The sequence below is a fragment of the Stenella coeruleoalba genome, assembly GCF_951394435.1.
Source record: "Stenella coeruleoalba genome assembly, chromosome: 9".
Lineage (NCBI taxonomy): Eukaryota > Metazoa > Chordata > Mammalia > Artiodactyla > Delphinidae > Stenella > Stenella coeruleoalba.
In genome coordinates this window covers 55,905,342-55,918,092 of record NC_137155.1, presented here as the reverse complement: position 1 = coordinate 55,918,092, position 12,751 = coordinate 55,905,342, and the positions used below count along the sequence as shown (strand labels likewise).

At 40.0% G+C, this 12,751-nt stretch overlaps 1 protein-coding gene across 1 annotated transcript in view; it reads right to left on the bottom strand.

The window, feature by feature from the left end:
• Positions 1 to 162: 162 nt before the first annotated feature.
• Positions 163 to 12,751, bottom strand: part of NFE2L3 (NFE2 like bZIP transcription factor 3) — a 35,478-nt gene continuing 22,889 nt past the window's right edge. Inside the window, exons 2-4 of the mRNA XM_079932241.1 lie at positions 11,497 to 11,661; positions 6,534 to 6,617; positions 163 to 5,855 (exon numbers count right to left, since the gene is read on the bottom strand). Of these exons, the coding sequence (XP_079788367.1) occupies positions 4,599 to 5,855; positions 6,534 to 6,617; positions 11,497 to 11,661 (1,506 nt within the window). The 3' untranslated portion in view covers positions 163 to 4,598. The remainder of the gene's footprint in view (positions 5,856 to 6,533; positions 6,618 to 11,496; positions 11,662 to 12,751) is intronic.

The window sequence follows — 12,751 nt, the reverse complement described above, 5'->3', positions numbered from 1 at the left end:
TTCAAATACTTGGTGTAATGTTTACACATAAAATGTGAATCTTGTTCTATGAACATTAAGTTGTCTAAAGGATTGCCATCCACTAGATTTCTAAAGCAGTTTCACAAAGCAATGCATATTGCCATTTTCCTTTCAATATGGATAGACAAACGAGAAAAGCACTGTGGACATTATTGGCTGTCCCTAATAAAATGCCATTCTTTATACACTGTATATTCAGCGTTTGAATAATGCTACAGATTTCTGGCTTTGCCTTGTATGTTTAACATTGCTGGTGGTGTTTTAAAAGTCATTACAGATTCTAACCAGCTAAAGTGGTCCAACCAAGTTTAAGTGGCTATGCAAAAGGCACTGAGACAAAATCTGTCATTAGTTTCTCTCAAATGTGAATTAGCTCTGTTTCGTTATACACTTAGTATCAGGTGGTTGTCTTGAAGGGTTAAACATGGTGGATAAAATTTAATAGCAAGCAGTGAGTTTCTTACTTGGATGTTCACCTGAAATGATGAAAAACCAGAAAAATAGTAGGGGACAAAGTAAAGTTGACTTGTTCTAACTATCTCTTTTGGTTTTGATATGAGGTATCTCACAGGTAAGTCAAACTAATGATGGCTAACGGAAGATGAGCTTTGCGTCCATTGTCAGCTATAAATTTGTTTACATTTGGCTGTGGATTTACTAGGAAAAAATAATTCTTAATGTCTTAAAAATGTCTGGCTCTTCAAAGAAGTTAACTTCTGAAGATAAATCAAGTTGGTATAATACAACCCTAAAATACCCAGCATTTAACACTAGCACAAATAGGGGAAGACATCTGTATTACGTATTGACGGGGCGAAATGACATAGTTTATTGAAACATGCAATAGGTAATGTTGAGTATTTTGTGTGTGTATATGTTGTGTGTGTTGAGCTGCTAATTTTCTTTTAGAAATTGAGATTTAAGGACGGTTTTGTTCTAAAAGGAAATATTTTAGAGAACTTAAAATTTTCACCTCACTGTTTTTGTAGGTCAGCAGTTTGGAAACAGCTTAGCTGTGCGATTTCTAGCTGAAACTTAGGGTTGTGTGTAAGTCAGGGAAAACATGACTTGGGCTGGAATATTTGAATCCAAAATGGCCTGCTGACAGGACTGAAGGTTGGTACTGGCTATTTCCTTTACCCATAGTGAAGCAACAAAAGAATCTTCAAAATACAACCACTGTTTTTGTAAGTTATCGTGTGATCACAGTGTGGGAGGGGAGGGTTTTACTCACATGACGACCAAAAAGCACGATATTGGGAGCCATCTTGGGGGATGGCTCCCATACCTGGAGTGTTTTCCTCTTTGGTAAAAGCTTTTGAAATTGGATCTTCTGTGTGGTTTTCAGTATTGCGATTAAGTGCATGAGTATGTTAAAGTTGGTCTGAAGTGATTCTTAATATTTAAAAGTACTGAGGCAATTAAGGGAGGCTTTAAAAGAATCGTGTCTTGGTTCCTTAGTAATGACAATTACTAGTTCAAACGTATGGATATGTGGTGCCTTTGCAGAAGGTAGAAAACATCACTAATCTCAGTATACCCAAAGTGCGTGTGTACATTGTGGCTTAGTTATATTTTAAATCAGTCTAAAGTTCGGAACAAATATTCTCAGGTGGTATACCCAATGATTTTTTTTTTTTGGCGGTACGCGGGCCTCTCTGTTGCAGCCTCTCCCGTTGCGGAGCGCAGGCTCAGCGGCCATGGCTCACGGCCCCAGCCGCTCCGCAGCATGTGGGATCTTCCCGGACCGGGGCACGAACCCGTGTCCCCTGCATCGGCAGGCGGACTCTCAACCACTGCGCCACCAGGGAAGTCCCCCTACCCAATGATTCTAATGCTGCTCTGCTATTACTGCAACTAAACTATTTAAGTGAAAAATATTTAAATTATTAAGCACTAATATGTACTCCATAGGATGACTTTGTTCACTTTGTTGTTCTGGCAGCTGGGCTGACTTCTTAACTGCTCCTGTATTCTAAAGGTCAGTGCTGAACTGGAGCCAGCCTAGAAATGGAACCCAGATATCCAAATCATATTGAGCACACGTTGCTTGAAGATTACACGCAATAGTTCTATTTCCCTGTGACGATTTCATCATGGCCTGTTGTTAGCTACGAAAAGTAAATAAGGTTTTAATAGGAAAAGGACAAATGAGATGCTGAGAGCCTGTCGGAACCAGATTTCACTTTTAATTCTCAACTGATAGGGATGATTTCAGGAATAACAGTATTTTCTATAGGTAAGGAAGGTAAGACTGCTTTTATGTTGGGAGTAGCAAAAAATGTAAGTTTGGGCCAGTCCACTGAAATCAGGAGGGAAAATGATGCCTAGCAAAAAACATGCTTCAAAGAGGCCGAAGGCCAGTTATACAGACTACCAGATTTACAGGTGTAAACACTGCTGATCTTACCTAGTTCTGTGGGTCCTTTTGCGGCTACAGTCTGTATTTAAACCCCCAAACAAATACTTAGAGACACTTGGGAACTTAAGTTTATCATCCCCCTAACCTTGATTGATGGAACTGTTTCTCAATTCAAGTAAGTCTTGACTGTTTATCCATGTCTTGTTCAGATTAGCTGAAGAGTGATTTCACTATTTAAGGAATGGGTCAGATAGCTAACAGCTGTTCAACAGTCAGTAAAATTAAAATGCATATGGCTTCCATTAGAACTTGACATTTTGATCTGTTTATAAAAGCTTGAGAATCAAAATTTCTCAACATTCCACCTATTCCTTTCAACTGATAAAACCTGGCTTTTTTTTTTTTGAAGACTACTGAACTAGCAGAATATTCAATCTTGGTGTATCTTAATCTGTAAGTAGGGAGCTTAGGCTAAAATAGTGGTGTGAAAATTTCACTGCTGACATCAGTGATGGAAAGCAGTGTGGTATTTGTTCAAAGGGACTGTCCAGAAACTAGACTATGGCAAATGAGATGAAACTGGCTGGTGAAAGCTGCATTCGTTGACCTTTGGTCACTAGTGCACCAAATACCTCATGGATCTTAAATTTTCAGTTGCTGCGAATGTTTTGAATCCCAGCTGTCTCTGCTGTGCGCCTCTTTTTTGCCCGTTTGATGTTCTGGATATTTTCAGGGATTGGGGAGAATGCTGAGCCTGACAAGAGCAAGCACTGAAATTGAGCAAATTGGGATACCTGCAGTTTCAAAACTTATAATTGGTTGTGGCATTTTACATTGTATGTAGACTTGAAAGAATGTGCCTTGAAGCTCTGTATTTAAGAAGCTAAGATATCTGAGGTGGGCTCCCTTGCAAAAAGCCAGCCTGTCACCATTGAAAAAGTGGTTATTGCACAAAACTGGTCAGAAGAGCGAAACTTGCATCTAGAAGCATTTTGCTACTACGTGGGGCTTGGAACAAATTGCTAGCTCCAATTTAAAGTATAAAGGTTTACTATAAAAACCCACACCCTGCATTTCTGTAACCCAAAATAACTTTGACTTGTGACATTTACGTTTTGGGGCAGTTATAACCGCAGAAAACATCTGACAACCTTGATTCTAATTTTGATATTAGACTATTCATGTTAATGTTCTCAAACCGTGACAGGGCAGTTGTCTTCAGAAAATTCTTGAGGTTTCATTTCAAGTGCCATTCCTATTGTCCTTTTTATCAAATGGCTGTCTTTTTGCCTCTGAATATCTTTCATTTTGCTTCAGTATTTTCATTTCTTTACAAAGTCTGTGCTTATCATCCCTTAGTGGTGGTCTGAGTTCTTGTAGGGCCTCCTGTACATTTTTGATTAAATAGGGTTTTTTTTTGGTGTGAGCTGTCAGTGTTCTAGATGTGGAGCTATCCCTACAGGCTGGCTTTTACTGTCAGGGAATTAGTCCTATTTTTGTATATGCAGGCAACTCTAGTTATGGGAGGCAGGGAGGCTCTTTGTCTTCAGGTGTTAAAGCCTAATGCAGTAATATTTTAAAGCTTCTGTTTGTTTTGTTTGGGCATCCTGGTGTAGAGCTTGGTCTATTTCATGTCATGTTTTATGTGTTAGGTCTAAGGGGGGGTGGGATTTCACTTGTCAGTTCAGTGTTGACTATATTCGGTTTGACTTGAGTCTGATCAATTTGTGTAGTTTTTAAAATTTAACACTGCTGCCTGATTTGCTAGATATTCACCTGTGTTTTTAAATGTGGGTATTTTGGAAGAGAAGTTTGCTTAGAATTTCTGTATAAAAGGGGAAAGTTAGTACTTTATAAAATCAAATACAAAATTTATTTCCACAGAAAAAGCAACATAAGTTTTCATCAATTAAGCTAAAACAGTTCTTGAAAACTCTAAATGAAAATATTTTAAATCATAAAAACATGTTTTGAAATGTGTTTGCTCTCTTTGAAGGGACCATCACGTCACCCTATTTCTACATTAGTTCATGAAACAGGCCCCCAAGTCTGATATTGAAGTCCTAAACTGGTCCATATAAGCTTCAAAATGTAGCCTTAACTGAGTGATTCAAGTAGCAGTAGATAACACTTGAGCTAAACTTCGAAGCAGATTCAATGGTTTTTGATCAGTTTCTGAACATTACGACTTTATGCGTATGGATGGAATCCATCTTCAATTTCTTCTCTCACTTTTTCGTTTTCCTTTTTGGTTTTCCTTTTTTTGGCCTGGGGTCACCAATTCCTTGGGTACAATCAAAACACTTCCATCACGGCTGCACTGAAGAGCATACTGGTTTGGATTGACTGGCCTACCTTCATCATCTCTTAACCTACTAAAAACATCATGATAGAGATCGTGCAGTTTCTGTTTCATTATATTTATAGCTTTGTGACACTGGGATCGCTCTCTCTTAAGGGTTTCCTTCTTTGCTTGCAAGTTACATACGTCATCTTCCAGATTCAAAATTACATCCAGTTTGCGCCTACGGCAGTTCTGAGCAGCAACTTTATTCTTCCCTCTTCGTCTAATATCACGGATGAGCGACACTTGAAAATCTGTCAGATAGTACCTGCTTAGCATGCTGTTGAAAGAATCTACAGGCATCTGGACAATTTCATCCACAGAAAAAGGGATGTGCAGAGCTTTAGCACGCCGTTCATCACGGCTTAAGTTTCTGTCTGTGTCATTGAGGTACCCACGCCTTATTTTCTGTGACTTGCCAGGCCATGAAAAAGATTCATAAGTGGATTCTAGTGCACTTGGCTGTAAGTGGTAAGTGTGGTTATGTAATACAGGTTGAAATGCAAAGTCCCCATGAAAATGAGAATCACTTCTGTGATCCATGTGACAAAGTTTAGTGGGCTCTGGGTAGTAGCCTCCTACAGCCCCTTCTAAGTCACGGTGGGAAAGAGATTCACTACTAGAAAGTGAAGCACCTTCACATATAGAGTGCGAGGAGTTAGACTTGGTGACAGAAGTGCTATTGTGGCTTGAGTTTAAGGAAAGCCCAGAATCAGAATCTGGTTCTTCAAAAAGCTGAGAAATTTCCATTGGATCAAAACCTTCTTCTGTGGCCAAAGACATTAAATTTATCTCATCAAATATGTTTACATCAAGGTCATACAGAAGGTCTTGGTTTGTTAGGTCCCTCACCTGATTGTCAAATGGAAGAAATCCTGTCAAATTAGTTCCAGAAAGGGTCTGTTCAGGATTGGTAAGAGGAGAATTTAACTGCAGAAATAGTTCTTGTGGCTGTGAAGTCCTTGCTACTGGATCCCTTCTAAATGTATTGTCAGGACACAACAACATGGCCTCATGGAGATTTACATCGTGACTTACAGCCTGGCTATAATTTGCATTATAATGTGTAGGAGAATTCATGCCATCATTGATACTTCCTGGGAGAGGACTGTCTCCCAGTGAGATGCCCTGAAAAAGGAAAGGAAAAAAGAGCACTATAACATAAAACTATTTTAGTAGCAGTTCTAGTACCTAATACAGTACTTGTTCTTCTCGTGTTAATTCCTCTATGTAAGTAAGGATATGCTGTTGGCTACGAATAACTTCCCTTAGTTAAATAATGCAGGCAATAGAATACATGATGTGAGCCCAGGTGAGAATATGCTATGTCAGGAAAGACCTGTTCTTTGAACATCATGAGAAATTAGAAAGATTTATGTTAATGTGAAAGCAGGTCTTGTTCAAAAATTCTAATACCTTACTAGTGAAACAGTCTTAACTGCAGGGGGAGAGGTATCTAAAAGCAAATTGGACCAGCATAAAGTGTAATGCTGCCAGAAAAACTAAGGTGTGCCTTAGTTTGTCAAGTTGTGTACTGCCGTTTTGATTCAATATGGATTTTATGAATTTGATTATATCTTTGTGATTATTTGGAAGGGGGAACTATACATATTTGGCTAATTCTCCAAAGAAGTGTTTCTATAAGAAGTAAATCTTAAGTCTGTGCTTAAATAATGCACTAGAAACCGTTATCTAAGTATTAGTTTAAACTGCTGTGTATCCTAGGTAATAAGGTTGTGTTTATTCACAGAGAGAGGTCACTGCAGATATATTTCCTGCAAGGATAAAAGCCAAGATTCCCATTACCTCCAGTGGATTTTCAGGCTGTGATGAAAGCAACTGAAATAAGTCTTCCAGAGAGAAAACTGTGTCTGTTCCATTTCGATGTATCTAGAAAAAGAAGGTGCATCGTTCACTTAAATTAAGACTGAAGTGGTTGACTCGGGCTTTTAGGCTTAATCTGGAAAGGGTAACCAGGTGTTATATCCATGCTGGATTTTTATCTCTAGTTTTAAATTTTTACGTTCTATTCCTTTTTTAGTACTCAGTATTTTAACATCCTGCTGTAAACAACCTTTTAACTTGATGACTTCTCCATTCTTGCCCTAACCGTTCTTCATCTTATGTCTTTAGCTTATATCTTAGTTCCACCTTATTTGTCCCTCTCCAGCCAACTTTCCAAATTGATTACAAGATATTTAGAGTTACCAAAATTCTATCAACTTGTTATTGCTTTGTCTCCTGCCTTAAGGGTTTAAGTTTGTTGAAATAATTACTTTGATAGTTCTCTAGAGTGGCTCCAGGAACTCTTTAGTCTTTGTAACCTGCAATTATTTTGCCTTCATGCTTAAGTGATAGTTTATCTCTCACGCTTAATGTTTTCCCTCAGCCCTGTCTTATGGCATTTATTACTAATATGCTATCGGTCTGTCATTTTACAACAGCTAATCTTTTTTTCCCTTGGGTAGTTTTAAAGATTTTTTTCTTAGTCTTTGTTGCCCTGCCATTTCACTGTGATATGTCTGGGATTTAACTTACTTACTCTGCTTGGGACTCTGTATTCCTCTAATCTGAGACATAAGATCATTTTAATTTTGGATATATTCTGCCATAAACTCTGAATACTGCTTCTCCTTCATACTTCCCTGCCTCTCCTGGGACTCCTATTAGAAATAATTTAGATTTTCATATTCTATCACTTTTTTCTTTCTTTATGTAAAGGTGAGCTTGTCTTTGAGAACAGTTTCTATAGCAATGACACATACCAAGGGTTAGTATGAACTAGGTTTTATACTTTCCTCTGCAAGGACCAGTTTTTGTATCATTTTCTAGACCTTTTCTTGACTCAGGATTCCTAATGGTGATGGTAGTCGGAATCCACACCATTTAGTGTTCTGATTTCTAAAGGTTGGATGGACAGCTTCCTTGCTCTGTCTCCTCGCTGGTGGCTAGGATTGTTCTATTCCTCATTTCCTGAACCAGAAAAGGCTTTAAACATTGAGCTTTAAAGCAGGGAACTCTCCAACTCCAGCCTCTGTCATGGCATCTGGATACAGTTCAGCCTTGGGTGCCTGATTGTCTTAAATTCTGGATTTGAGTTCCCTCTTTGCTGCTTGTATCTGTAGAGTTCTGTGTCTTGCTTTTGAGTTCACTTATACATTTGCAGATACTATCCATTCTGTCTTATCCAGGATTTGTGCATCTGATGTGTCAAAGGGATGTCTTTACATGTTAGCAAGTTCAAACTCCTGACTTGTGCTGTGTGTAATTCCCATCCCCAACTTTTTACTTTAGGGGTTTCTCTGTCTGCAAAATACCTTGGGTTCTATGAAGCCATGTTTTCAAGGCTTCTATTTCTATGGATGCTATAGGACTTACTTAAGGTAAACTGGTGAATAATAAGATTTCTTGTTCTTCTTTAACTGGCAAATGACACATTCTTAGTGGGTAGCAGACTTCTTCACCAGTTGGATTATTTAAAATGATTCCTAGTTAAGAAATTTCATAAACCTGATTCATCAGTCCTGGCTAGCCATTGACCAAAATCTGCCTGATGGTCACAAGTGTGAGAATGAATAACAACACCACCACAAATCTGCATTCCTGCAAAAACAAATCTTAACTGTAGGTAAATAACACTTTGTAGAAAAGAAACCCGAAACCCTTAATATGCAGAATATGATGTATGAAGATCATTCTGCTTAAAATGAATTATGGACTTCTCCTTAGCTAGTCAAAGATGTGTTTTATTTAGATACCTGTTTTCCTCTTCAGTGCCCCTGGAGATAGAGGTCTGAGGAGCTAGCCCCCTGGGTGATCCACAGGAGACAGAGGCAAGAGATGGGAGGGTGCAAGGTGTGACAGAGTCCCTTAGACACCTCATCGAGCTGTATTTCTCCCCAGGTTCCTTTCTGCTCTTGAGGGTGGTATTGGCTGTGTTGGCTTCAGGTAACTGCTAGTCCATGGGGGGGCCTCCCTCTTCCTTTGTGTTTCCCTTAAACCTGCCTTCACCTCTTAAAAAAAATCTCATTCACTTCTCTTCAGAATCTCACGGGCTGATGCCTTCTACTTGAGGGCTTTAACTATGGACAGCATTCTGTTTGCAGTCATCCTCCTTCCTAAATCTTCACATAAAATACAAACAGTTCTATTTTTCGTCAAGAATTCACTGCATTTTGAACAGAGATCACTAGGAGTTTATACCTTTTAAAAGATGAAGCAATATATAAATTCAACTTGTCTTTAGTGAGAGGAAAGTATCTTCAGAGCAGTATATATATATTCCTATATATACTGTGTATTTTACTTCATTAACAGCTAGCCAAGTCCAGGCTTGCAGTGGGGCTAGAAAGAACTTACTGTTAAAGAGTGAATTATGTCAGTCATCCTAGGTATTTTCAAATGCTAGTGATTCACTTTGGTCACAGACAACTCCCTCCTAAGTAACATATCTCAGTAAGAGAGCAGACGCGTTGTTAGACGCTTCTACAAGAAATGTGTGTAATTGTCATGTCATGTTCTAAGTGATGTGTTTCTAGAAGGTTTTGTTCAAATTGATGTTTGTCTCAAGTCAAATTTTAAATTCTGAGGAAAGCTCCCTACTTCATCTATCTCTTCATTATTATTTAACGAGTGCCTGTTACCTAGCAGTGATAGTAACTACCTTAGTTACTATAGGTAATTCTAGAGAACACAGTTGCTATTTTTCTGGGAAGTCTGGTGAAGGGGTGTAATTGCAAAGACATACCCAAGAGAAAAATGAACCAAGAGCATAAATCTATACACAGTGAAGTGGTAAAGAGACTGGTAAAAAAAACATCTTTTGCCTCAAAAAAGATAACTTGGGAGGCATTCAGGAAAGTGAGCTGAAATGTCTCCTTCAAAACAAATATGGTTCTTTCAGTGTTCACTGGCACTGATGTGTGTGTATAAGCAGGTGGTAAAGCCACAGAAAGGTACATGAATTACAAGGAAAACACAAGGCCTGGGGAGAACAACAGTGGGTAAGAGCAGAGGCAGATGGAAACACCTGCATTTCACAGTGAAATGCCAGGCCGCAATGGGATCCTCAACTGTAGGTCATAAAACAGCCTGAGAGGTAAAGTGAAAATGGGAGGGTTCCTTGGGGTGAGCTCCCCACTGTGAGACTAGCAAAAAGGGACTTAGAAACCACATAGAAACATGGTGTGTTTAGGGAACACAGCAGATATGCATCCAGAGCTTGCCTGAAAAATGAGGGCAAGAGGCCAAGCAAGGGCTTGTTAGAGAAGTGATTGGACTGATAAAGGAGGTGAGGTGCAGGTTTCCAGGACCAGCACGTGGTTGAGAGGCCACCTGGAGGTGGAGGTGTATGTGTCCTTGTGAAGAGAAGGGCAGGTGAAGGACTCCCAGCTGGGCGGTGGGGTCTCCAAAGAACCTGTGAAGTGAAAGAGCCCATCCAACAGAGAAGCAGTTTTAAATAACATCCTACAGTCCAGGGAAAACAGTTTCAGGCTGGCACCAGTCAAGGAACACCTTTCCTAAGCTCCTACCACCCATCACACCCTCAGCTCCAAGACGGCTGGCTGTACAAGCAAGGGAGGAAAAACGGGGGAAAAAGAGAAGCTGGCCACACACACCCCTTTCCACTCAGCCAGGCTTTGAGGCTGCAGCAGGGATAGGAGGGGAAAAACTAAATTTCAGTTCAGTTTTTGAGAATTAACACTGGCTATATTTATCAACTGCTGCACTGGGATGACACGAGAAAAATTTTTGTCTGATTATCTAGAAGTCACAGGGTCTGTCCCAGGTTTCACCCAGCGTGTAGGGGAAGAACTAGTTCCCTAGAACAGCTTAGAACAGGCTGGAGGGGGTGGGGGCGTGGTGGGTGGGCAAAGGGAGCAGAGCTGTTTTCTGACTCCACTGTCAATCATGTGATGTTCGGTGTGATGTTACATAGGTAATAAGGCTACAATGATGGTGGGCTGTCTGAGAAGGGCCAAGGCATGGCCCAAATGCCACCTGGGGCAGTTCAGGGCTGAGAGAGACCCATCAGGGCAAGAAAAACCTGCAAGGGTGCCAGGGGAAGTGTCAAGTGGCTAAAGGTCTGTGGAACCTCCAGACCCGTCTGGAGCATTTGTTTGCCAGGCTTGTGGGCTAGGACCTCAGCAGGGATGAGCAGAATTATGTTCCAGGTGAAAGGAGGGAGGAAGCACAGGCTACAGGAAGAATCCCTCCCTTCAGCCTAGCTTCTGGAGTTAATCTTTCTACACACCCTTTTCACTGCTGATGAGTGTGGTCATAGAGAGGAGCCAAGGAGGTTATCCTACTCGGCCTGGTCAAAGATGCAAAGTGGGCTCCTGGACTGCCCCTTCAGCATGGCATACCAGGAGACTAAGTGAGGACTTGCGCCCGAGTCCCAGCTGACTGAGGGTGATATGCCTGCAGGGGCCAACCTGGCTGCTTCTGCAAATGGTTGGTTGGTTGGTTGAGGATTCCTGGGTTCAGGATGCCAGCCATCTCTTTATCCCTTGCAAACACAGCAAAACCTGCTAGCAAGTTTCTGGATGGGGTCTGTGAGTTTAACCAGATACAATGTTCTGTGGACTGATTCCTTCGTCAACCAAATAAGCACATCCACAGTTTTAAAAAAACATGTATTTTCATGTATCAGGTTTACTTAATGGTAAGGCACACATACACAAAATTCATTCTCAACACAAACTATCAAAAGCCGTAAAATCTACCTTAAAGCCAAAATGGTACGGCCAGGATATTCTAACTTGCTTACCTCGTTTCTAGGTTCAGAGGTCTTTTCTGCCTCCCAGGCAGGTTTATCTGCTACTTTATTTTCTTCATTCTTCTGCTGTAGTGATTTCTCCCTCTGGGTTGATGCTCTTTGCTCATTTTCCTCATGCTGGGAACTGTGATCCACAGCTCTTAGTACCTCATTCTCCTATAAAAGGACCCCAAAATGTGCTAAGTACAAATCCGCATTTCATCAATTAAGTCAGATCTTTAAAACCGTTGTGTACTTAACTGCTCAGTGATCAGGAAAACCCACAAGTCAAAAGCTACATTATCAAACATTTAATTCTGAAACAAAGGTCAGTTTTGTGTCCTGTCCTTTTTAAGAACTCACTGTGAGACAGGCTGTTCTGATCTGGATAATTAAAATTATATGCATTTATAAAGCCCCTGGACTTCAGGGTGGGTTAGAAGAGCTGACTTCACTTTATACATTTCTGTACTGTTTGAATATTTTACAACAAACATGTATTTCTTTTACAATCAGGAAAAGTAAATATATTTTTATTTTGAAAAAATAAAGTTTAACAATAAAGCTTAAACTAGCATCTCTGATATTTTCAACTATGCTTATTTACGCAGATGAGTCCTTCCACCTTTAACTGAGGAGACAAAAGGCAAGAGAATTTTTCTGAACATTCAAATAGTTATCATTTAGCATATACTGTATATTCTGATACTTTCAATTATATTAAAAGTTCTCTGTATAATGTTTCCCCTATAACATAACATCAAGGCCTCTTAAATCCTTTCAAAGGATCTATTTTTAATTTCTTCCAGCAACAAAACACACTGGACTAATAACTCAAGGACAGCACCACTGCCCCCCACTCTAAACCACAGAAATGTTCATCTTAAAAACAAAAAAGTGAAGGTCAAAGAAATGGAAATCCACAGATGCCAGAAACAAGGAGAGAAATCAAAGCAAGAGCAGAAAAGGAAGTTGATGTGCTGGTGGCCCACTTGGTTTTACTTGCTTCTCTGTTCACTGTACCAAACTATACAACAAACTCAGCCTCCCTCTTGACACTGTGGATGCTAGTCTTCCTGCCTCAAATGATCTCTCCGTTCAAGTACTTGATCACAAGGAGCTCGTGTGCTCAAGAACATTGCTTCTGCTGCCCTATCCTCTTTTCTGCGTCAAGTTGTTTCTTGTCTATCAGCTAATTCCCATCAGCCTACTAACACACTAACACCTCCCATCTTGAAAAGTTCCTCCCTTGGTCCCACATTACTCT